At 29.3% G+C, this 25477-nt stretch overlaps 3 protein-coding genes across 3 annotated transcripts; 2 read left to right on the top strand and 1 right to left on the bottom strand.

Moving 5' to 3' along the window:
* The first annotated feature begins 1240 nt into the window (after positions 1-1240).
* On the top strand, positions 1241-5430 carry LOC124930734. The gene is made up of 3 exons (XM_047471081.1): positions 1241-2064; positions 4011-4174; positions 4239-5430. Exons 1-3 carry the CDS (start codon positions 1443-1445, stop codon positions 5271-5273), a joined length of 1821 nt encoding a protein of 606 aa, XP_047327037.1. The 5' UTR covers positions 1241-1442; the 3' UTR covers positions 5274-5430.
* Positions 5431-12130: 6700 nt separating this feature from the next.
* On the top strand, positions 12131-12472 carry LOC124929967 (non-specific lipid-transfer protein 1-like). Its single transcript, XM_047470343.1, has one exon. It carries the CDS (start codon positions 12131-12133, stop codon positions 12470-12472), a length of 342 nt encoding a protein of 113 aa, XP_047326299.1.
* Positions 12473-14706: 2234 nt separating this feature from the next.
* Positions 14707-23957, bottom strand: LOC124929394 (protein VACUOLELESS1). The gene is made up of 15 exons (XM_047469745.1): positions 23014-23957; positions 21929-22219; positions 21063-21202; positions 20300-20405; positions 20115-20207; positions 19724-19813; positions 19510-19623; positions 18837-18944; positions 18649-18722; positions 18492-18546; positions 17474-17655; positions 16784-16913; positions 16581-16683; positions 16370-16467; positions 14707-15158 (listed from the first exon to the last, which is right to left on the bottom strand). Exons 1-15 carry the CDS (start codon positions 23788-23790, stop codon positions 15003-15005), a joined length of 2517 nt encoding a protein of 838 aa, XP_047325701.1. The 5' UTR covers positions 23791-23957; the 3' UTR covers positions 14707-15002.
* Between the last annotated feature and the right edge of the window lie 1520 nt (positions 23958-25477).

Below are 25477 nucleotides of genomic sequence, written 5' to 3'. Positions count from 1 at the left end.
TGCTACTGCCAAGTACAAGGAGAAGGCTGATTCGAGAAGGCGTGCTGTTGATTTTGAAGTTGGTGACTTTGTGTGGGCTAGTCTGACTAAAGATCGTTTTCCAGCTCATGAATATAGCAAGCTTGCTGCTAAGAAGATTGGTCATGTTGAGCTTGTGGAGAAGATCAACCCCAATGCTTATCGTTTACGCCTTCCCAGCCATGTGCGTACCTCTGATGTGTTCAATGTGAAGCATCTTGTTCCTTTTGTGGGTGAGTCTTCTTCTGATGAGGATGATGCGGTTCCAGATTCGAGGACGAATCTTTTCTACCCTGGGGGGAATGATGCGGTGCGAGTCGAAGAGGCGTTTATGCGAAAGTTGCAGCATCCGAAAATATCTCGCAAGTGTCAGATTTCGACGATTGCCTAGTGTTTTTCGGGCGGAAATGTTTAGGGGCTCAAAATCGCATTTTTATTAGTTTCGGGTGTTTTTTGCAATTTATTAAAAGTTGTTTATTTCTTTTGCAAGCTAGGGTTTGAGTATTTAAAGAATCTTAAAACACTTTGTTATGGGAAGATTATTAATCAGAAAACGAGGTTTCCTCAATATCTATCGACTTTCGGTATTCGTAAGAATCAACGAATCTTGATAAAGGTTCATCCTAGCCACGCACGCTGCATCAAAATGTCTAATTCATTTCTGTTTTAATTCAAGGATTTTTTTACTACATTCCCGTTCCATTTAGAAGAAATCTTTTGATACCATCTTTATTTTTTTTAATAAAATTATAGAAATAATATTTTATATAATATATTGTAATATATTAAAATTTTATATTATTAAAAAAAACTCTTATAAAGTATACAAAATAAATAAATATTTTATATTTTATATTTTATATTTAATTATGATTATTAGTATTTTGGTGTTGTCTCAAAACATGGATACAAATCCCCTACGTTTCATTCATAACTACCTGTTAAACCGAAAAAGACACAAATACCTTCTTCTCATTCATAACTATCTGTTAAATCGAAAAAACCCGACCAAAATAAGATCAATTTCGAATCGGGACGAATTATAAGAGTGCGAAGACTCTATCATCTTTAATTAAGATTGTTTAAGCTATAAATATAAAACACAATTAAAAATTAGAATGTAGTATAACAACAAAATATTTCAATAAAATTTATAGCAGAAAAAAAGAAAAGAAAATAATCACTCTGTTTTTTCTTATCAAATCCCTTCTGCCCTAAATTGTCACTCTGCCTATCTCTAATTACAGTGATGCTCATCCTGGTTATGGCATTTTTTCTACTCTTCTTCAGCTCGTTTCAATTCAATTATACCAACGGCCCTTTATGAAGATCAAATCTAGAAATCTCACCTCTTTCGCCGCTTCAATCAGAACCCAATTCCATTTCAACTCCATTTGAGTTCAAATTCCCAACTCTCTGATCCAATGGCCACCAAAAGAAACTTCCTTTCTCTCTTTCTTCTCCTCTCCTTATCTTCCCTCCTTCTTTTCTCCTTCTACCGTTCATATCTACCCCTCTCAACTCTTTCCCACTCATCACTACCCACTTCCCAGACCTTCAATTATCCTAAATCACAACAGGGTTTCACCGTTACTATCAAACTCCTGACATTTGATCGCGTCGCCTCACTCTCCCGCTGTCTCCGATCTCTAGCCAGAGCTGATTACGGTACCGACAAGGTGAATCTCCACATACTCATTGATCATTTCAGAAACGAAAGTGGAAATCTTAATAGGGATTCCTATTTGGATTCCAAATTAAATGAAACGCGTCAGATCCTCAATTTTGTTGATGGGTTTGAATGGAGATTCGGAGAGAAGGTCGTTCATTACCGTACTGCAAATGTTGGGTTGCAAGCGCAGTGGTTGGAAGCGTGGTGGCCTATTTCTGATGATGAGTTTGCTTTTGTAGTAGAAGATGATCTTGAAGTTTCTCCATTGTATTACAGATTCTTGAGAGGCCTTATTTCTCATTACTACTATAATGCTTCAAATTTTAGTCCTTCCATTTATGGAATTTCTCTGCAACGACCAAGGTTTGTCCCAGGTATATCTTGATTAGCTTTTGTTTCTCAAGTAGTATGGAAACTTATATTAAGATTCTAGTAGTATATATATCAACCATCTTCTAGAGTAATGTGTTCTATCAGTGAACTGAAAATTTAGGCATTTTGAAAGTGTTCATAGCCTGGTCTGCAATTGTTGGCTCTTGAAACACTGAAATGTCTTTCTGCTTATATGGTTCATCTTCGGGTGTCTTCGATTAGCCCCTTTAGTAATTTTAGTGGTTCAAGTGAAATAAGAGTTTGAAAGAGAAATGGCTTCCTTTGAGATGACTTGTTTTGATGAGCATTTGGAAGCTCCACTTTTTTCTTTTCTTTTTTTCCTTTCCTTGCTTGCATCCTTAGCTGTTTTTGATCCATTTTTATAATGACAATGAGGGATGTAGAATGGTTTTAAGAATTATATATTGCTTCAATCATAACATAGCTTTGGATGATGACTTAAGGATCTTTTTTACTGCCTGTAACGGTTGGAGGGTTTTGCTGCCTTAGACTGTCTTCTATTATTGACCTTCCTATCTCTTAGTTGAATGTTTCTTTCGATTAAATCTATTTTTATCCGTTCTTAATTTTACATATGAAACAAGGTAGAGACAAAGTGAGCAATAGAGAAATGCACTAGAGAAGAAGCATTTTCGATTTGAAATAGCTTGAGATAGTGTAATAAAACTAGTAACAAAGTCTCTAAAGAGTCGTATATAATGACTACAAAGCAGGAGACAAGCAATTACTACTGTTAAAACCTAATTTGTTGCAAATCCAAAGTGATGGTAAGATTTACTAATTTTGGATTTGAGGTTGGATTATTAGATGTTTTATCTTTGTAGAATTTTAGAGAGTAGAATAATATTGCACAATATAATATGTGTATGATATAGTAAAAGGATGTTAACATGTGATTGGATTTCAATAGGATACTATTACCCTGTTGCATCCTTCAAATACTACGTTCTTGAAAAGGTAACTTGTATAGAGGATAGATCGCCAAGTTTGTAATTACAACGATACAATAACGTAACCTAAAGGATAAGAAATATTGGAAAAAAAACCTTCTAAAACTGATAGATGCACTACTTCCTAAGTGAACAAATGTCTCAGGTTTGATTCCCAGTATAACACTCCGATTTAAAGGGAACTGTGGGGGTCGGGCTAGCCACCCCGTGAATAAACTTGGTCACAAAGTAAATAAAAATCAAAGGCAACACACAAAATGGTTGAGAATTTCTTTGATGCATCTTGATCTCAAACCACTTTCTTGATAATCTTTCTCCCATAAATTAGAATAAGGGAAGAAACTCGTTTTGCTTCATGAACTTGCATTAAAGGATAATTTTTCTTCCCGAACTTGCATTATTAGGCTTGTTTTGCTTCCTCAACTTATAAAAATAGTTCAATTTACATCATGTTGTCATTTATTTATTAACTTCGTTAAGTTCTTGCTATGCAATTTAGAATGAGAATAATATTTAATTCAATTTGAGAATAAAGAGTTAGAAAATATTGTGTATCAATGATTTTTGATCTTGACGGATTTAACCAATAAAATGAAATCAGGTAGTAATTTGAGCAAATTTAAATGTTCGGGAAGCAAAACGAGCTTATCTAATAACAATAAAGTTACTCAACCAAGGTCAGTTCAAATGGTAACATCCTCTAGAAAAATTCCTTGGTCTAAAAAATCACTATTTATGCTTAGATTGAGCCATGTTTAATCATATTATCTTTATGTTTTCTTATTTTTGAATTTGGTACTGTTGTAAAAATTCTGACTACGATAGTTTGGTGTTTTCTACGTTGGCTTCTTCTATTCTCTACAGTGTTTTACTTCATTAGTATTTCCTTTACTTAATTTTGGTTATTACTGCTTTTCAAAGTCTTAGTTAATAATTTAAAATTTCTGTAACTGATGAAGAATGATTTCGATTTGAAGGTAAACACGGAAACAAGTTACAGTTGCATAAAAATGTGACCTTGTTCTTGTACCAGCTGGTTGGAACTTGGGGTCAGCTTCTATTTCCAAAACCATGGAAAGAATTCCGTCTATGGTACGATATACACAAGGCTAAGAGCATCAAACCCTACCTTGATGGCATGGTAAAAAATTTCAGTATTTTATTTTCTTTTCGATTTCATGCAATAATTACTGCTTTATTTGAAGGTGACAACAGGTTGGTACAAAAAGATAGGCGAGAGGATATGGACACCTTGGTTCATAAAATTTATCCATTCTCGTAACTATTTCAACATTTATACCAATTTTCAACACGAGAGAGCGCTCAGTGTTTCACACAGGGATGCTGGTGTAAATTATGGAAAAACTGCTGGGCCAGATTCTTATTTATTAGATGAAAATACCCTTGGATCCAAGTTTTTCCAGTTTCAGCAGCCATTGAGTGAGCTAAAATGGTATGATTTCTGCTTCAGAGAAGTATATCCTAACCGAATAGCTAAGAGTTTAGATGAACTCGGTTCGATCCTTCTTTCAGTGCAGAAGCTTGATACAGTTATTTTCGTGAGCCTGTTTGGATCATCCGGGGAAGCTATCATAAATAACTTGTTATGTCAATTTGAGAGGGTTAATATACGAAATTATGTATTTATTGGGCCAAATTCGGATTTTCTGTATGAACTTGCAAGGAAAGGCCATCCTGTTATTGATGCTGACCGATTTCATTATACCCAAAATCTCAAAACCGATTCAATGATTTTCGAGATTATATCAAAGTCTTTGGAGATGGGATATAATGCTTGGCTGGTAAATGGAAATTTGATGCTTCCCATCAGCAGTGATACATTTCTGATTCCAATTGACCGCAGTTATGATTTCTACATCGGAAATAGCTTTGAATATTTCCTAGTGAGAAGTTCCTCTTCTGCGTTGAAAATTTGGGGTGAGAATTTGATTAAGAAAGTTGGGAAGGAAAATATAGGGAATTTGATTCATTTGGTGGGAAGAAGATTGGAGATGGTGGGTGCTAAAGTTGGGAGAATTGATGAAATAGGCTATTATAATATGAAGATTGATGTTGAAAATGTAAATCAAACAGGGATTAGGAATGAAACGAGGATGGTATCGTGGTCTTCTGAGAGGGTACTGGATTTTGTAGAGAAACGACTCGTAGAATTGGGATTGTGGGGTTTGGATTCTGATTCTTTGTCTTGTAAATCTGTTGTCTGCCATAAGAGTTCTTAACAAATTTGCAGTTTTTATTTTGGGGATCGAATTCGAAATCTCGAATGTGTAAGAACAGGCCACATTGGAGTCTTGTTCTTGAGAATATTTGTATCTTTTGGCTCCTTTTAAATGTAGCAACTAGATTTCATATGTAAGGTATTTGTTGTTTATTCTATATTTGTTTAGCTGATGAATATAAGTTAAATTTATTTATTAGTGTGTTTTGATCTAGAGTTTATTCAAATAATTAAATAAATTGGATATTATAGACTCAAAATATATAACTTTTTTGTTTTGTTTTACATATATATCTTGTATTTAATTTGTTAGATATTAATTTATTATTATATATATTTTTTAATATATGAGAAGAATTATGTACATGAATAATACAAGTTTTTTTTTTATCGTTTCTAAGTTGTTAAATATTATATATATTTTTGGGTTATTGTTTATTTTATTATCAAAGTATTTGTTAGAAAAAGGTATAGTGTGGGAGTGTTTCCTCCTTTATTATTTATAGATTTGGTTTTTATGTTTTTTTATTTCAAAAAGAAAAAAAAAAAATAACAGTAAAAATATGATATTATCATATATTTTTTTTAATAAAAAAGGTCAATATAATTAATTATTTTGTTTATCTAATTATTAAAAAATAATAAAATTTATTTTTATTTAATATTTATATATATATATATATATATATATATATATAAATTGGTTAATTAGGATACTAGTTTACACTTTTATATAAAAGTAAAAAATTTAACAATAAATTTTTTAACATGTCTCATGAAACGATCTAATTTATTATAAGTTTTTAATTTTCAAACCTATAAAACAATTAAATATAATGTTATTATTTAATTACATAATTTATAAAAATATAAGAATTTGTTTAGTTATATAAATATAAAAATATATATATTTTTAAATATAAAAATTATTCACGATTTTCTTTACATTCCCTTCAAAAAGTAGTTTTAAATGAAAATCTAACTCGAAACGATCTCTTTACGCATTCGATCCATTTGGATCACATCTATTAATTATTTTGAAACTTACACCCATTCTATCTAGTCTTGATTTTGAAATTAATCATTTGTTTATAATCAGTTTAAACGGATTAAGAGTTATTCACAAGTTCTTACTGAGTTAAACACTAGTTATAAATGTTTTTTTTTTTAAATTTAGGGAGTTAATACGACTCAAACAGTAATAACATATATTTTAATTTAACTTAGGGTGTTACTTAAACTATTTAGTCTATTAGATAACTTAGGGAGTTCATGAACTATTTGATTGTTTAGTTGAGTTTATAAATGATATATATATTTATCCCTTTTTTTAGTTTAGCGACAACAAAAGATATCCAGTATTCTTAAGAGATTCTGAGTTCGAGCCCGTTAGATGATAAATTTTGTGCCTGATTAAATTGTTAAGTAATGTTTGTGAACGATGTGCTTAACCCCTTGTGGCCACATTTTTTTAAATGATATATATTTTTTCAAATTTTGAAAATAAAGATGAAAAGTATAACCCATGATCTTTTTTTATCAATCCTAAGTCCAAACTATACATATTTGGCTTCTAATATTTTGTTTTTAAGAGGCCTTTATTTTAGTTTGACACAAATAGCCATAAACTTGTAAGAAAATAATGTTTGAATAGCTATATATATATTATTTATAAAATTGTTTAATTAGGAAGGAATATAAATATTTAAATTTGAGACAGAAACATCAACGGTGGTGCTAATAAGTTAATTTGTTGAATAAAATATACATTATTGTTGAGTGCATGATGATTGTTACATATATAAATCATGTCTTTATAAAAGAAATAATTAATTAATGGGAAAAAATATCTAAGAATAATTAATTATATATTTAGTAGAATGAGATCATCTAGCAAGAACAACAAATCGTGTTACATGCGCACTATAAAATTAACAAGAAGATTCTAATAATGCCATGCGTTGTCTCTTTCTCTTCTACATTAATTAGACATGCATCACTAATAATGTACTTAATGTCCCAAATCAATTATCAAATTACTGTAACTCGAAAATGAAGTTAAAATAAAAAAACCGAGACGATTACAAGGAATTTAGCAATAGGTGGAGTGAAAAACACGGAAAATTTTAAACTTCTTGCTAGAGTAACTTTTCAACGTTTTAGTTGAACACAATAACTTATGTTCTGAATTCTCAATATTATGGGTTACATTTTTTTTACTACTTTAATGTTTTCTTATTCAGCAAGCAAAGTTTATTAAATTAACAATTTAAAAATTATATAAATAAAAAATAGACATGGTTGATTAAATTAATAATATAGTGACAATATATCACTCCCCACTAGCCACCAAACATGAAATCTTTCCGACCGTTGAAGTTGGTTCTCACCCACATCACATGATTTATTTCTCAATGGGACACAACCAAACAACTCTATTTAATTAATTAATTCTTATATTACCAAAAAAGCAAAAGAAAAAGTGCTAAATGATTAAATATATATTATGTTTAATTATATACTTGTTTTAACATTCTTGATCATATGTTATATAAATAAATATATAGCACTATTAATTTTATTCTTACACTAGAACTAAACATTAAAAGGTGACAAAAGTCTAGTTTGTGTGATATAACTAAAATTAATACAAATAATTTTAAAATTTTAATATAATATAATATAAATAATATTTGTATAAACTAAGGGCTTGTTCGGTCCAAGTTATTTAAATAACCTGAAAAGAGAGAAAAATGATTATTGATAATAATTGGTGATAATTTTGAGGAAATGATGATGTTTTTTGGTAAAAAAAACTTTAAGGGTATTGATATATATAAATAAAATAAATAATTATAATTTAAAATAGAGAGTATTTTAATATTGTAATTAATGACTTAATTAATTTGAAGGATAAGAGGAGAGTGAAGTGACAATTAATTTAGTTGAGTTATTTTGAAAACCCAAAATACGTACAAGGCCTAACTAAAAAACACAAAAATTAAAAATGACACAAAAATACACTCAAAATTAATATAATATGTTAAAATAAATTCACCAATGAGCATGAAATCAAGGAAATGACATAAATTTATTCAATCAATTGATTGAATGACAGCACTATTTTGGGAGTGACACCAGTCTTCTCTTGATTGAATGAAGCACTATTTTGGGGGTGACACCAGTCTTCTCTAGAATCACCTTTCTTAGGATGATGTTATTTTTTATTTTATTTTTTAAAATATAATTTTTCTCACTTTCTCATTGTTGGCTAAAACAAGACTTCATATAAAATTAAATGAATTATTTAACTAAATTAAGTATATTTTAAAAATAAATATGAACAGAATAAAAGAAAAGAAGGTCCACTAATTCTTATTTTGAAAAGTCCATTCCTTATTACTTTAATAAATTTAATAGCAATAGCTCATTCTGTTGTACCCAGATTAGTGGAAGAGGCACATCATATTATGTTCATCTATGACCAAAATATGGCTATATACTTTGAGTTATTTTATTGGGTAAAAAATAAGGCTATATACTTTGGGTTACATTGATTTGAGCATTCATTAATTAATTGTTTAGAAGAAAAAAAATTCCCTAGACCTAACTAATTTTATTAGATCAAACAAGACAAAAAAAAAGTATTTATCAATGACCAAAATAATATGCCTATAGAAGACTATCATACTTATTTGCATGCTATAGAAAAGGCAGAGGTAAGATATGAGATGTAAAACTTTCCAACTTAACTTTCAAAATATAAATTTTAATTTTTAACTCAAGTGACCAGATTTGTTTATAAGAATTTGATTCCCACTTGAAATACTTAAGTTGATATTAGGTCATGGTTGAAGGATCATATTACTTTCCAATATTTTAAAATTATAATTTATTTTGAATTTTTTAATAATTTTAATTTGCTTGTATGATTAATTTCAAATAAATTATTTTTAAAAGTTTAATAAGATTAAACATTTTAATTTTTATATAATTCTATTTAAATTATTTAAATATTTATTAAATAAATAGTCAATAAAATTAAATAATTAATAATAATTTAGTTATATATTTTAAAATCTTTTAATAAGATTAACCATTCTAATATATATAATGATTTTTTTAATAATGTTTATATATATATTAATAGTATTTAAATATATAGATATATATAATGATTTTTTATATATATTATAAAATATTTTAATAAAATTAACTATTCTTTTATATATGATAAATTATTGAGTGAACCTTTTAATTATTTTGATCGCTTACATTTAGTACTCAAATTAATTTTTAAATAAGTCGATTCTTAAATTTTCAAAAAAAAAAATCACCAATAACATTTTTACAAGAATTGATTTTTCTCATGCTCTCTATTCTATTGAAGATTTGAGGTAATCTAAAATGAATAATATGTTTTCAACTCTTAATTAAGGCTGAATTTACATATTTCATTTGCATTGTTCAGATATTCTTTTAAATTTATAAAAGAATGAATAAATATGCCGTCCACATGAACTCACAGACACCTAAGAGGAGTAACTTCATTTCAATATTTATCTCTTTAAGTGAAAATGATTTTTTTTAACTTTAATTTAGTTTATTAAATAAAGTTGTAATAAAAAAAAAGTGAATTTGAGGTGGCACAAACAACCCAGTGTATATTTAACACATCACTTAGTGATTTAAAATAATTTTAATCCATATATAAATTTGATACATGTCACTTACTTTTGTAAATAAATATTGTATTTATCACATTAGAATATTAATAATTATTATTTTATTTTTTTGAATTTTATATCTATATTAATTGTTTTTAATTTGAATTTTAATAAATTAGTACGATAGATAATAAATTAAACTTTATAATTTTAGATTTCGTGAATTTGAAATATTTTTAAAATAATTAAGAAACCACTAATCTAAACAATAAATTTAGGCACGACTATTTTTCATATAAATTTTTTAAAATTAAAATTACAGAATCAAACATAGCACAGAGTGAAAAAGATGATTTATGTGTAATAATAATCAATCTTTAAGTTCTTATTTAATTAATTTATCCTAAATCACTTATATATTTTTTTTTGATAAAAACATATAATTATAATTGTTAGTTGGTTGTAATTAATGAAATCATGATTTCTTTTACTAAGTTTTATTGTTTGATTTTAATTAAAAACATTTTGATATTTTAACCTTTTATAAAATGATATTAATTTTATACATAAATAAAAAATCTTAATAATAGTTAAAATATAAAAGTATTATACTTTTATACATTGGTTTAATATCTTAATAATGAGAAATATGAGACAAGATTGAACTCAAATTTGAATCTCCAATTAAATGAAATCTCATTAGTATGATCATACCACTTATGAAATCTAATCAAATACATCTAACCAATAACAAAGTTCTTGAGTGATCATATATGTAGCTGTCACAGTATAATAATGATTATCATATTGAATATAATATATATATTGCATTTAAAAATACTTTCACTACCCAATTTTTTTTTATATATTATTTAATGCACGTTTTTAAGAATGGTAATTAAAATTGCAATAACTTTTAACTATATTTTTAACAAAAACTTTTTCTGAAAATAAAATTTGAAAAATATTTATTACAAAATAAATCACTAAAAATTGAAAAATACAATTTTTTTTTATAAATATATGATTTAACTAATATATTAACAAAAAAAAAAAACCATATATATATATTTATTGTCACACATAATATACAAATGTGGTGGTAAAAGTTGTAAACTTAATATACTAATAGATAATGCAAACTTAACTAGTTCTACATCTATATGATAAAATAAAATTGCAAACTAAATTTTATTTTTAAATTATTGATTGAATTTCGTAATCTAGATGCAAGTATTTTGAAATAAAATATTAAAAAAAAATTATTTAATTTTTTTTTCAAATATTAATAAATCTTAATTGTAAAATTAGTTACAGTTTTCAATAAATTAATTTATTTCGTTTCCATTTTAACATCATTTCACTCAACTATCCACCCATTATTTGTGTCCCTTAAGTCATTATTAATTTATTTATTTTATATTTTTCATTTCTTTTTTTAATCCTCTTAATTAACTCTTCAATTCTTAACAAATTCACACAATTGTGTCTAAACTCTCGCTTAAGCTTCTCCCTTGTATTTGGATCTATGTTTAAATTTGGATAAAAAATATATACAAATTTATGAAAATATCAAATTAAGTTATTATATTTTAAAACATTAATTTAGTTAAATTATCCCGCAAATAATTTTTATATATATTAATTTTGTAAATATTGATATTTTATCGTATCTACAAAATATTTTTAATAAGAAAAACAGCTACTCTTTATAATTAAAAGGTTAAATATTTAATTATCAAGAGAAATGTTTAGTTATTAACTATAATTATAATTAATATATATTTTAATTTTTTATTAGGTTAGTTTGGCGGTTTCATAAACGAGTTGATTAATTAAGTTTCGATTCATACTAAGAACATTCTAATTTACCGTAAGACCATCTTTTCGAGACGTGCTCACTTCTAAACTAAAGAAAATCAAAACAATAATTTAAAATCAAAACATAAAATAAAGTGTCAAGTCCAAAATAACAGAGATTAAAAAGTTTGTGGGCAAATATATATATTAAATAATGCATTATACTTATTTTAATAAATTAATGAAAAAAAAAAACAATGCATCAGCATGCACAAACCTTACACACTATAAAAGCCTGGCCATGCATCTATAACCTTATAACCTGCAATATTATTAATTTCAAATAGAGTTCCCATTATTCGATCATACATTATTATTAATAATATTATAAATGGCGTCTTCTTTGGTTGTCAATATCATAACCAGCTTTCTTCTGCTCATTACAGCTTCATTAATGGTTTTTCCGGCGGCCACAAAAGGAATAGAGTGTGGAGAAGTGAATAGGATGTTGGTTCCATGCAGGTCGTATTGGTTCACGCCGGGGCCATCGATTCCGACCATCGAGTGTTGTGCCGCCGCCAAGAAATTGGAGGTTATTTCCGTGTCATCGGCAGCTGATCGCGACGGTTTGTGTGATTGTTTTAAGCAAACGATTGTCACGTTGAACATTAATACAACCAAATCCAAGATGCTTCCCAAACTTTGTCAGCTCACTCCTTGTCCTTGCACCTAATTAATTTGATCATTGTTTATCTTATTATTATTATTATTATTATTAGCTTAAGTTTCAATAAGTTTGATCTCTTATAGATGGTGAACTTTTAGAGTGTACAAGTATTCTAATAAGGTTTGTCTTTGTTGTTTACCATGTATCATTTTAGTAATTAAGATTTGGAGTAATTAAGTAATATGATTTATGTTATTTTTTTTTTACTGATTTTGATACCTTAGTATGTATCAATGAAGTAACAAAAAATTTGTTTAAGAAATTAAATGTTTTAGGTTCTATTTTTATTAGACCGCATTAAGTTAAAAATATATTTCATGCTAATTTGTAAAAATTACTTTTTCAAATAAACTCATGAGTCATACTCAATATTAGAATGAGAATACTTAATCTTATAAAACTTATTTTATGAGATTAATTAAAATTAAAAAAGTTTAAGAGTATAATTAATTAATTAATAAATAGACCTATATATATTATTAAAGTTAAGTGATGCAAAATATTTTAAGTGTTTAGTTATAATTTAGAAATTAAAATGTAAACACGTGTTATAAAGTGATGCAAAAGTACTACATCTTTACCTCTCTCTATATATATATTTGTTTGTGTTAAATGATAATAAGGATGTGTGTAAAGTTTGATATATCTCAGTATGTTCTCTTCAAGGCAATATCGAGAGATTTTATAATAACCTTCGGCATTTTTCTCAAAGTGAATATACCGAGAAATTTACAAATCTCTCGGGAAACACCTAAAAAGATTTATCGAAAGTCGCAATATAGACGAATACCGAGAGTAATATATGGTTAGTACCGATAATTTTTAATCTCGATAATAAACTTTTTTTTCACTAGATAAAAAAAATCAAAACAATAGTTTAAAATCAAAATATAAAAGAATGTGTCTTGCATTCCAGAAGAGTAGGGATTAAAAAATTTATGGGTAAATAATTTTGATATATATTAAATAATGCATTATACTTAGTTTAATAAATTAATTAATAAAAACAATGCATCAGCCTGCACAAACCTTACAAGCTTACACACCATCAAGGATGACCCCAACATTTGGGAGGATTAATGTAATTTCAAATTGTGCTCCACAAAATTAAAATAAATATATTAATTATATATTTTATTAAAAATATATTAAATATATAACAATATTAAGTAGTATAAAAATAATTTCAAAATATATAACCCGCAAATACACTTAACCATTTAACTAGGCGCGAAACTTATCGTATAACGGGTTCGAACCCATGACCTTGGGATATCTACCTCAGGAAGATTTGGAGTAATTAATTAATATGGTTATGTTTTTCTTTTATTATTATTGATTTTGATACCTCCCTCTTTACCGACCCAAAAAAAAAATGGTTTAAAATTTATTGTTTCAATTTTCATTAAAAAAAAATGTATTAAGTTAAAAAAGTTATTGAATTTATAAAATTTACTTTTTCAAATAAACTCATGACTCATGCATACTGAATATTAGAATGAGACTACTTAAAAAGCAAGAAAAAAAAATATCTTTTATTGTAAGAGTTAATTAAAGAGTATAATTAATTAAATAATAAATATGGCCAACATAATATATACACATTATATAAAAGTTAAGTGATGCAAAATATTTTAAGTGTTTAGTTATAATCTAGAAATTAAAAAGTAAACACTTGTTATAAAGTGATGCAAAAGTGCTAATTACACACTTTACCAATCCAAGCACCCAAACTCAGATTTGTGTGATTCTCTTTTTATATTTTTTCTGGCAAAAGTCATGATAATCTAATATCATGAAATATTTCATCTCTTAAACAAGATTCTCTATATTTAGAGTGTGTTGGAGAAAAAATGCAATATTATTGGTATACTTATTATCACAAATGTCAAAATAACCAAGTAACTACAGAACAGTAAAACTAAGTTAGTATTTTTTGATAACTGTGTTATTAACTGAACTTAATTAAAATGATGTAAAATCACCTCAAATTATGTTTAAAAAAATAAATAACTCAGATAAATTAACTCTAAAAAGTTAATTCAATTATCATACTATTAAACCTTAATACTAAGGATTCTATTATATTTTTATCAAATCAACTTATATACTTTGTTTTAATTTATTTTTCAGTACAATTAAACTTCAGTATTTAACAATTATATGCCAGTTTCATCAAAAGGGTTAATATCATCCTCAAGTTCATGTTAATCATCCTCAAACAAAGAGATCATATGAAGTAGTAGTAATTCATGGAAGCATTTCCTTTGGAAGCCAAGCCAAGCCAAAAGTCTCTTGATCACAAAAATATTCAACTAAGCCTAAAAAACACTACAAACACCCAATTATAATCCTGTTTTTTTTTTCTCCAGCAGAATTAAAGCTCGAGCATGTGAAGGATGATGCTTTGCTCTAATCGGGACAAAACCCGAGGGAAAGGAAGAAGACAATAAACAACACACGCAAGCAAGTGGCATCACCACCGAAAACACCCAAAGGAAAAAAGAGACAAATAATTAAACAAGAAGAATTGAAGCTATGAAACGCCCAAGCGATCTCGAAGAGTGTCGAAAATGGAAGAAGCAGCCGCGTTTTGAGCAAAAGTTTGCTTCAACCGACCAAGCAATTCACCATCCTTGGTTTGAGATGCAGCATCCGCAGCTTCCTTAGCCATACCGATCCTTGCATATGCCTATTAATAAGCCAAAACAACACACAAGCCTCATTAATAATTGCAAGCACAAGATAATTCATTGGATTATGATTATTAGTATACATACCTATTTATTACAAGTCAAATAAAATGTCATTGTAGTAATTTGAAGAGAGGAGATGGATAAACTATTAAAAAGGGAAGTCAATTTATTTGAAATACTAAAAAAAGATGGATCTAGTTGGGAAAGACACAACTCCATTCACTTGTAACCCATTTGGAAACATTCTAAAACTGGATCTGGATTTGGACAAGAAAATGTCTATATCAGACTTCTTTGGAAACACTTTTTTTCTTGTCAAGTATCTCATCCAGATAATATTATGGAACATAACTTAACTAGACATATATTTATAAATTTGCAGATGTTTTCTCATCCAAACCCAGGTCCAGCTCCAGAAAGTGTTTCTGGGCCAAAGACAAATGAGTTGTTTCATATAAGGCCTGGGTTGCATTGTCAAAGGGCGTGAGCACAAAATGTGTTCACAAGTTACAAGCAAAAAAACCATCTTGTGGAAGTTCCTCCTTTTTTATGAAAGAAGCGAAAGAATGAAGGAAGAAGTTATCCTTTCGCTACTAAACCATTTTCCTTCCCATGTATAGTTTTCATTTCAAGATTTCAATTAATTCTATCAAATCTTCTAAAGAGGCGCCACAAAAGTTTATTTAACAGATCCAAATAAGTCATGTTACATCTTAGCAAAAACTATGTAAAATCTGCTTATACCATTTTATATATAGTCAAAAACACTTGGGTCTTGGTTTGATGTGGGTCATTTGAGATCAATTATAAACCACCATCATCTTAGCCAAAAGAAAAAAGATTAAATAAAATAACTGACTATCCAATCAACAATCTAATCAGAATCACATCATTCAAACATTAACCAAACTACCATCCCATTTAGAGAAAAATCATTATATATTTATATTAATGTCTTTTTACTCAAATAACCTGATTTTCAATAACCTACACCAGACAAGAAACAAGAGCATAACCTTTAGAAGAATGATCAATTAACTTCTCATAAATAGTATCCTATTCACTTTCCAAGAAATATTACATGGAACTAGCTTGAGGAGAAGCCCATAGTTTAAAAACTGACATTCATGTTCAATTCCAATGTAACAATTACTCGGCATGTAAAGAAACAACAAAGATATATTATGTAATTTGTAATGAAATATACCTCAGCTCTTTCCCTTGGATCTACAAGTTTGGGGATGTACTTTAAAGCTTCACCTTTCTCTTCTGCATCAATGCAAGCCTCCACAAATGGCCGGTAACCTATTTCACTCATGTTATCAATCTCTATTTAAATATCATCTAATTATTCACCAAAATCCAGATGAACTGAAACGCCAAAAGTAAAATCAAACATGTATTTCCGAGCTGCTTACCAATAGGTGGCCTTTTCTCCTTTGCAAACTTTTCGAGGGCATCCCAATCCCGAATTGTGGCCAAAGCAAAAACCTTAAGCCAATACCATCTCTTTTCGGAAACCTGAAACATGCAACAGTAAATCTTATTCATAGAAAATGGAAGAGGAAACCCGATTATATTAAACCATTGAACTGAAGTTACATAAAGCAGCTTCAGAAACCTTGAATTCAGTTTTAACTTTTAGTGCAGCTCGTTGATTTCCCAAAACAATACAAGTTCGAATAGTGTCACTTATGCTGGAATCCACAAAAATTGCTTGTTTCGTTGCAACCTCGAGATCTTGTTGTATTCTGTAAAATAAGGCAAAAATCCGACCACTGTAAGCTCAAATTTATAATTAATTCACTTTGTTTGCCAGATAAGAACTTTGAAGTAGATAACTTAAAAGAAAAATCCCATCTATGAAGAACTTTCATAGAAATGAAGTCAGATAGTAATCTTATCCTATTTGGAAACTGGTAATTGTCACAATCTGTGAATCATGATCCCATTGAAAATCACCATCAAAGTTAAAACTATAATTTTTTTTGTAGAGGGGGAGGGGGGGTGTTGTGGGTTGGTATTGTTTTTTGAATCAAGATCCAAATTAGTATAAAGTTTATTTCTTTATCATGATCCAAACTATTTTCTAAATTATTGTGATTTTTGGCAAACAGTGTAAGCTCAAACTAATCAATTAACTCAAAAGTAATAGAAAGATGTCATTCACTTTGTGTGCCAGATATAAAGAATTTGAAGCAAATAACTATCAACCAATTTCATCTGATCTAGACAGCAATGAAGTTGGAATAGAGTAAATGCATCTAAAATTAAAAAAAGTATAGAATAAAGCACTCCAAAGAACCCTTACTTCAACAATTTGGCATGCTCTTCAGCAGCTTTTGATTCAAACACATGCTCTTTCATTTCTGCGAAAAGACCATGAGCTTTCTCTATAAGTTTGATGCGAGGACTATGGAGTGGAGATCCTTTGCTTGCCATTGGATTTTTTGTGAGTTCCCATGATTCTTTCCATAAAAGAAAAGCAACATCCTAGAGAACATAAAAATAATCTTAAATAAAAGCCCAATAAATAAAGAAAACAGCTAATAAGTCATTAATATAGGCCAGTATGGCCGAATTCATAAAGTTTCTATATTTATAGAAATACATTTTTCAAGAACTCTACAAAAATACACATACTTTACATGATCATTTTAAAAATCCAAACGATAACATAGCATAGACTACATGTTATCTTAAGTTTCGATGGTCACAATTTTGTAAGGATACTCAAAACAGAAGCAAACTAACTAAAATATTACAAACCTACAGCAAAATATAAACAATGTCAACATATAAAGGACATTTCAGAATTTCTTCCTCTTCAGCTTTTGTGACATTTTTTTTCCGAGAAAGGGAAAGATAACCCAGATTTATACTCAAGAAGGAAAGAGTAAAAGGTGAACAGTTAAATGCAGTGAAGAGTGGAGACAAAGAAAGTATGTTGCTAGGCACTACAGTAGCAGTAAATGGTATAGGTATTTAACATGAATTGCAATGCCAGTCTTTCAATCTCAAGTAGTTTTTATATTCTTGAATACCAGAAGTCAATATCATTTGAAATTGATTAAACCGGTAAAAGAAAAATTCATGTATGGAAAACGCGAGAAACATTGTCCTTCAATACCCTTTCATTCCTAACTCCAAATAATGCATACTCTACTATATACAAGCCACTAACCTACTTAACCTACTCTAAATTACCATATCATTCCTATACTACCACTAATTACCATACTCACTTATATAAGACACTACTTTTTAAAACAAAAAAAATTCTAGAAATATCTCAATAGAACAATGACTATTTAAGACAACATACATACTTGAAGTTGTCCAGTTGACAAAAAGAAGTCCTTCAGAAATTCATGCTTATAACACCTGGATTAAGAGGAAAAGAGAAACATTTAATAAGTATCAACTCAGTACAAAAATTCCTCAAAAGTAACAATAGCCATTTTATGGAAGATAGAGTCTACACACTGTGCATAAGCTATGAATAGATCACGTGCCAGTGCCTTTGACTGTATTGTCCCAAAGAATTCCAAAGCTGGCCTCTGAAATGATTCAAATCAAGTCAAATTAAAATATCAAATTGAACTTCACTGCAAATGCTTTTTTTCAGCAAAAATAATATATGCATTTTTCCTCGAGCATTATGGAAACAGTACCTTCTGCCAGATGTGAAACAATACAAGATAAACAAGATCATTGTCACCACTTTCTATAGACTTAATGAGAGCTGTGTCTTCTTCTCCTATGCTTAGCAGTAGAGGAACCTACACATCAGAATGACATAAAAAAACACTAAATGAATATTACATGTTATAAATATTCACAAGTATAATAGTTGCAGGATATAATTAAATATAAAAGGTTTTGATCAAAATAATTTCACAATGTTGATTTTGATGAGCAGCTTGTTTGATGTGGATTATTTGGGATTATTTCTAAATAAATCACCATCTAATCAATTATCACTTCCTCAATCCCATCATTCAAATCAACAACCAAAATACCAAATTAGCTGCACTTTATTTCTTGTAAGATTTTAAAATTTTAAAGACAAGATATTTTAGTAATTTTATTCAAATAATCCAAATAAAACACTTCTACATCAAACAAGTTTCTTTAAAAAAAAAAATTATTTCCAAGTAATCCTACATCAAACAAGCTCCAGAATTAGATTTCACAATGTTTCTCTTGACATAAGCTATATAACTATAGACAGCACCCCTTATTTCAAATTTCAATAGAACAAATCCAAACATAGCCTAACAGAAATTATCATCTTCAAAAATAACTTTAGCAATAAGAACAGATAATAAAACCCCAAACAGTTACCTGCTTGGAAGAACGTGGCTCATGTGCAATCAGCATAGCAGCCAACTTCCGCCTACCATTCTTTTCGGCATGACCAGCAACTGCTGCATAAGATATCCCTTTGCATAATTTTAGCTGCAGGCATAATCAATTTTAGGCTCCATGAACACAAGAGAAAACAACATGAAGGACAATTTAAGACTAAATAAAACATCTTAAAAAGAATTATACAAACCTTATCATGTAAAATCTCAAGGAGCTGGGCATCAGGAATTGTCAGGGAAGCAGTTATTTTTGCACATGCCCAATGCATTATCACAACTTCCTGTACAAAACAACCAAAGAGAAATACAAAAGAATTAACCATCCCAAATGAGTTATTCAGTTGTCACATTTTATGATCTGGATCACGATTGAAAAAATATACATTTGTTATGTTTGCAAAAATCACAATCATTTAGAAAATTATTTGGCAATTTTAACTTTAAAAAAAAATCACTTTCAAATGAGATGGATATTTTGACAAAGATTGTGACAAAACATTAGTTTTCAAGTAGAGACAATGTACATTAACCCATCATCTCTTCTCCAACTAGGCCACTTTGAGATTTATCAAATGTACTTACTTGGTTCATACTGATGTACTCTGATATTCGAAGAGCAAGCAGGTGTTGGTGGACATTGATCAATCGACTGATCAGAACAGATGGTGTAAGCAACTACAAAACAAATGTTAACATGTTGTATGAATATTTGCAAAAACAAGATAGAAATTGAGAAGAACAATAATGCCTGGATTTATTTCTCTTACCTTGTATTGCTGAATAGTTAGAGGAATTCCTACGTCAAGGTTTCGTAAAGCATTTAAGACCCGCAATGTTTTACACATCTCTTGAAAACGATCACGTTGAACATGGCTGCCAAAGCCAACTGATATCATTACCGAGAACAGAAATCAGCAAATTGGCTGCTTTTTTACGAACTTCCATACTAAAACCTAAATGTATGTTCATAATAGACAAACAAAAAGATAAGTTCTATTCTCTACTGATGCTAGAAGCAACTTAACGGAGATGGTGATATGTTCAATATTTTTATGGACAAAAATCCTTCTTACATCCTCCCACAAATGGAAGGAATGTAATACTTAAGAAGAGACTACATTAACAACCAAAACAAGCATTATTACGGTAGCTTAGAGAAACAACCCAAAAAGTTAGGCGTTTATTACTGCCTTCCTCTAAGTCACTTAGTAGTTTAGCATGACTAGTCATTTTTGTACCACTAGATGCTAAACCTGAGAAAAGGAAAGGATACAACTGGAAGAAAGATAATGATCATTTAACAAAAAAAAGTAATATTGTGCATTGGGCCCATTTGAAAACACTTTAATTTTTTGTTAGATATCTCATCTGGATGCAGATAGATGAGATCATGTGTGGAAACAGAACTTAGTCAAACACAGATTAAGGTTTTTTTGACGGTTTCTCATCCAAAAATAGAAAGTGTTTCCAAATGGGCACAATGTTAGCAAATCAATCAAAAGTTTTATTAGTGTGTACTTCAAAACAAACCTGCAAAAAGCTTGGCCATAGCTAGCAGCTCTTAGCAATGTTCTTTGTCGTGAGATGTCATATTCATTACCAGCAGCATCAACACATGCTTCAATGGCTTCAGGTAAAGAGGATCTTATGAGTCTCAGATTTTCATCAGCCTGAAGAACCATATCATTTCAGAGCTTCTTAAATGAATAATGATATCTATAAACCTTGATAAGTTCAAGGTAGAACAAAAAACCTGTACATTATACTGGAAGGATGGATTCTTCTACTATTCATTTCTCTTCTGCAAATTTTCTTTACCTTAAACTCTCAGTGATGTTAAAAAACGACTTATCTATAGTTACTACTTTTCATATGTATCTGTAATTTAAATTCTTGCTGTGACATACTACATTAAGACATCAAATAAAGGCTTTAGAATTGAAGAAATTCGGGAATGAACGAAAAGTTAATATCATTGCAAATTGGACTGAACCAAAGCTTTTCCTAAATACTTAAGGTAGTCTAAACTGTCTTTATGTAGCAACTCTACCATAAATTTATGAATTTGTGTCTCACTAAGTTCAGTTTCCAAATGTGACACACCCAAATGAGAATCTGAAAGAAAAGGTATTTCCAAATGAAGCCAAGTTTAATTTTTTTTTTTTTTTAGTTAAGGAGAACTAGCATGACACCCCACGGCCATGGTTTGTGAATCTATATAATTAAGTGTTATAATAGTTATCAAATGAACTTAATTAAGTGATAAAAAAATGTTATTAAACACCGCCTAAGAAATAAAAAGGCTTGAAGAGACAAGTTAATTGTGCACTTGAAATTTATTGACTAGAGAAAATGGAGGAAAGAGTAACGTGTATATGTTCACAAAGATATTCTACCTTGGAACTTTGGCGATCAAAATGCTCGAGGGCATCATATAGTAAAGCAGCAGGTAATGTACTTCCTATCTTAAAGATTGACACGGTTGAATCAGGAACTCGTTGTAAGAATTCCATGCTTGTATTTGTCAGTATCCTTACACCATCACACTCTGGGATGAGAATAATTGGTTCATCATAAAAGTACCGCACTGGATCCCCATAAGGACCAACCATCAGAAGCATATCATCCCAATAGAGTAAAACACTGTCCATTCCACACCAAGCTATCTGTTCAGGTGGAAGTGCTGACTGCAGATATAACATGAATACTATAATATTAGGCCTTGTTTGATGAAGGGTTATAATCCAAATAACCTCTTATCCCATCATCAATCACTTCATCATTCAAATCATCAACAAAAAAATCAAATTACCCTTACTTTAGTCATTTAACCCAAATAATCCACCTTTACATCAGTTTATTTAAAATAATAAAGAAAAACTACATCAAGCAAGCTCTTAGAGTGGAATATAAGTCGTTTCAAAACCTAAAAGGTTCTTTTGAAAAAACAAACCACTAAAGGATTCTCCAACAGCAGTCCATTTCAGAAGATCATTATAATATGTAAGAACTTTGGAATTTCATATTTCCCCTCCTTATTGGGCTGTCTTGGTATACCATTTTTTCCAGTTGATCTGGAAAAAACTACATTTGTTATCTGTTCCAAAAATTACAATCATCTAGAAAATAATTTGTATACGCAACAAAATTTACATTATAATTTGGATCATGATCGGAAAATAACCTAAATCAAGATCCAAAAAATCAGTTTTAACTTTGGCGATTTTTCAACGGGATTGTGATTGTGATAGAGATCCTTATAAAATACCAGTTTCCAAATAGGCTCAATATGAAAAGAAGAAACATTCATGGATGATCAATGAAAGCTATATCTATACTTTTATTGCACAAACTATTTGTTGAATTAAATCTCCAATTGCTAACCAAATATCAGGTTGACAACAAAAAGAATTCAAGTAGAAGAAGAAGATTAAAACAGTGTTCATGCAGAAAGAAATTAAACAGGACTTAAAGGCCTAACCTCACAAGTATACTCAAAAATGATCTTGGAAAAATCCGTGGAAATGACAAGAAGTCTCCCATCATGGGTAAAAGATGCAAGCAACTTTCCATTTCGCGAAACAACCATCTTTTGAAGTGGTCCAACCCCATCCCCTACCTGCTGCACCGCATCCTCTTCAACCAGAATCACATGATCATTCACTCCAAGAAGAACCTCGACATTACCAGACATAGTATATTGAGGTTCAATAACCGTCATACAAAGAGGAAATTCCTCAAGATTTGAGTTAGCCAGCTGAATGGACTTGGGATTCTGAAAATCAGATATGCAGAACAACTGGTTCGCCTCATTCATACACACCATTCCATTTCCCCAGAATACACATTCAACCACACTGTTCTCAAAACACTCCTTACCAATTGAAATATTCGGTTCAATCGGTTCAGCGTGGATATTGTACCTATAAACGGTGCCATCTTGAGTAACGCAAACAAGAATTTGATCATCCGTCCAAGCCATACCGATCAATCGACCACCTGGGTTTTTCCATACGATCTCGGAGATCTGAACTCCAGCGCAATTAAAGATTCTGAGCTTACGGAGGGCGGATTCGGCGTAAAGCTGAACTATTTTGGAATCATCGCGGATAACAGCGATTGGACCGCCGAATTGGGCACAGGCGACCTTGTTTCGACCCAGGTCGACGTTTTTCCATTGCATCGAATAGATCTCGGGTTTACGGTAGTAACGATTGTAGAGGAGCTGCCATTCGGCGGCGACTGAGACGGCCGCCATGTAAACGATGATGCGGTGAAACCCTTGTGTGGAATCTTGAATGAATTTACAGAGATGATGATTTCAACTGCTTTTTGGCGCTAATGGGTAGACGAAGGTGCCTGGATTGATGAGTGACATGAAATCAATTTTCTGAATTTTCTTTTGTTTTTTTGGTAAAGATCAAATCTTGGAAGTAGTTGACGAACACTACCAAGCGCCAGAAAGACGACAAAAAAACAGAGTAAATCATAATTATTATTTGAGGGCTCAAACTTTAGTTGTTCTTATTAATCAAGTTCAAACTTTAAAATGTGATATATAATGCTCAAACTTTCATATTGTTTTTTAAGTATATGGCTTTTCACAATGTACCTTTAGTTAGTAAAATTTTAAACTATTTATTCATACATTTTTATCAATTATTAAAAAAAAAATCTTTCAAATAATTTTAATTTTTTTAACCCAATTTAATAATTAAGTACAAATAAAATTTAAAAACAAAAAATTATAATCAAAATAACCAAATTTTTAAGAAATGCTGAGTTTTTAAGTCGCAACAACTAATAATTCAAATAATCAATCTATAAATAATGTTGTCATCCACTTTTCTTTCGAAGTCCACTGTTCTCCACGGATTAAAAACATACGTACACATCCAATTCCTTTTCATTTCGTTGTATTTTTTTCTCTATTTAAAATATTCGACATGTAAAAGTCAAATATAGTTAAGAAAACACATGAAAAAAATTATACATATTCCAACCGGTTGATTCATAAAAAAAAATTAGAAAGATTCTATAAGGATTTTAAATTTTAAGACAATCTATTGTTATTGTTAGTAGGATTTACAAAAATGAACATTTCCTCTCCACAACTATTTCGGTTAAGAAGATTTGAAGTACATTTATCTCCACAAGAACGATGCGTTCCAAGATGTGAAATATAAAAAGAAAGATCGATGGATAGAAAAATGAAAGTTTATTTATTTCAAAATATTTTGATATAACGTAAACATTTTTTTGCCAACAAAAATAATAAAGAACCATGAAATATTACAAATAGGTAGAAAATATAAGAAAAACGTTAAAACTACAAAAACAATATATAAAATAAATTTAATGTGATAAAATATGGTTTAAAATATTCAAGATATACAAGTAAAGAAGATTTGATTCATTAGTCAAGTTGGTAAATATTATGATTCATTGCTACAAAAAAATTCAAAAACTCACTTCAACAAAATGATACAAGACACAATTATTTGGTCAAATCAATTTTTACCCCAATAGAGATCTATCTTTCAAATTTTATTTTTTTTAACTTATTAAAAACACCTTAAAAGTGTGGTCATTCCATCTAAATCTAAATGTATAAATTGCATATTTTTGAATTCTTAGGTTTAATTTTTAATTTTTTTTAAATGAAAGACTAATTTTAAAACCTTTTTCTCCCTACTTAAATGATTGAGCAACATATCCATCCACCTTTATCCTCCTTCAATAACTCACTCCATGTATCCATCACTTTCTATCCCATTCCATATTTCTTTATTATAAAACTTTTTTTTTCTATCCCATTTCATATTTCTTTATTATAAAACTTTTTTTTTTTAGAATGAATGGTGACAATAGCATTCATAAATAATGTATATCTTTATCCTTATATAAATAATGTTTATAGAAATTAAGTTTATTGTTGTAAGAAA

The sequence above is a fragment of the Impatiens glandulifera genome, chromosome 3, assembly GCF_907164915.1.
Source record: "Impatiens glandulifera chromosome 3, dImpGla2.1, whole genome shotgun sequence".
NCBI lineage: Eukaryota > Viridiplantae > Streptophyta > Magnoliopsida > Ericales > Balsaminaceae > Impatiens > Impatiens glandulifera.
Note: the sequence above shows the minus strand (reverse complement) of the source record. Positions and strands in the feature narration are given on the sequence as shown.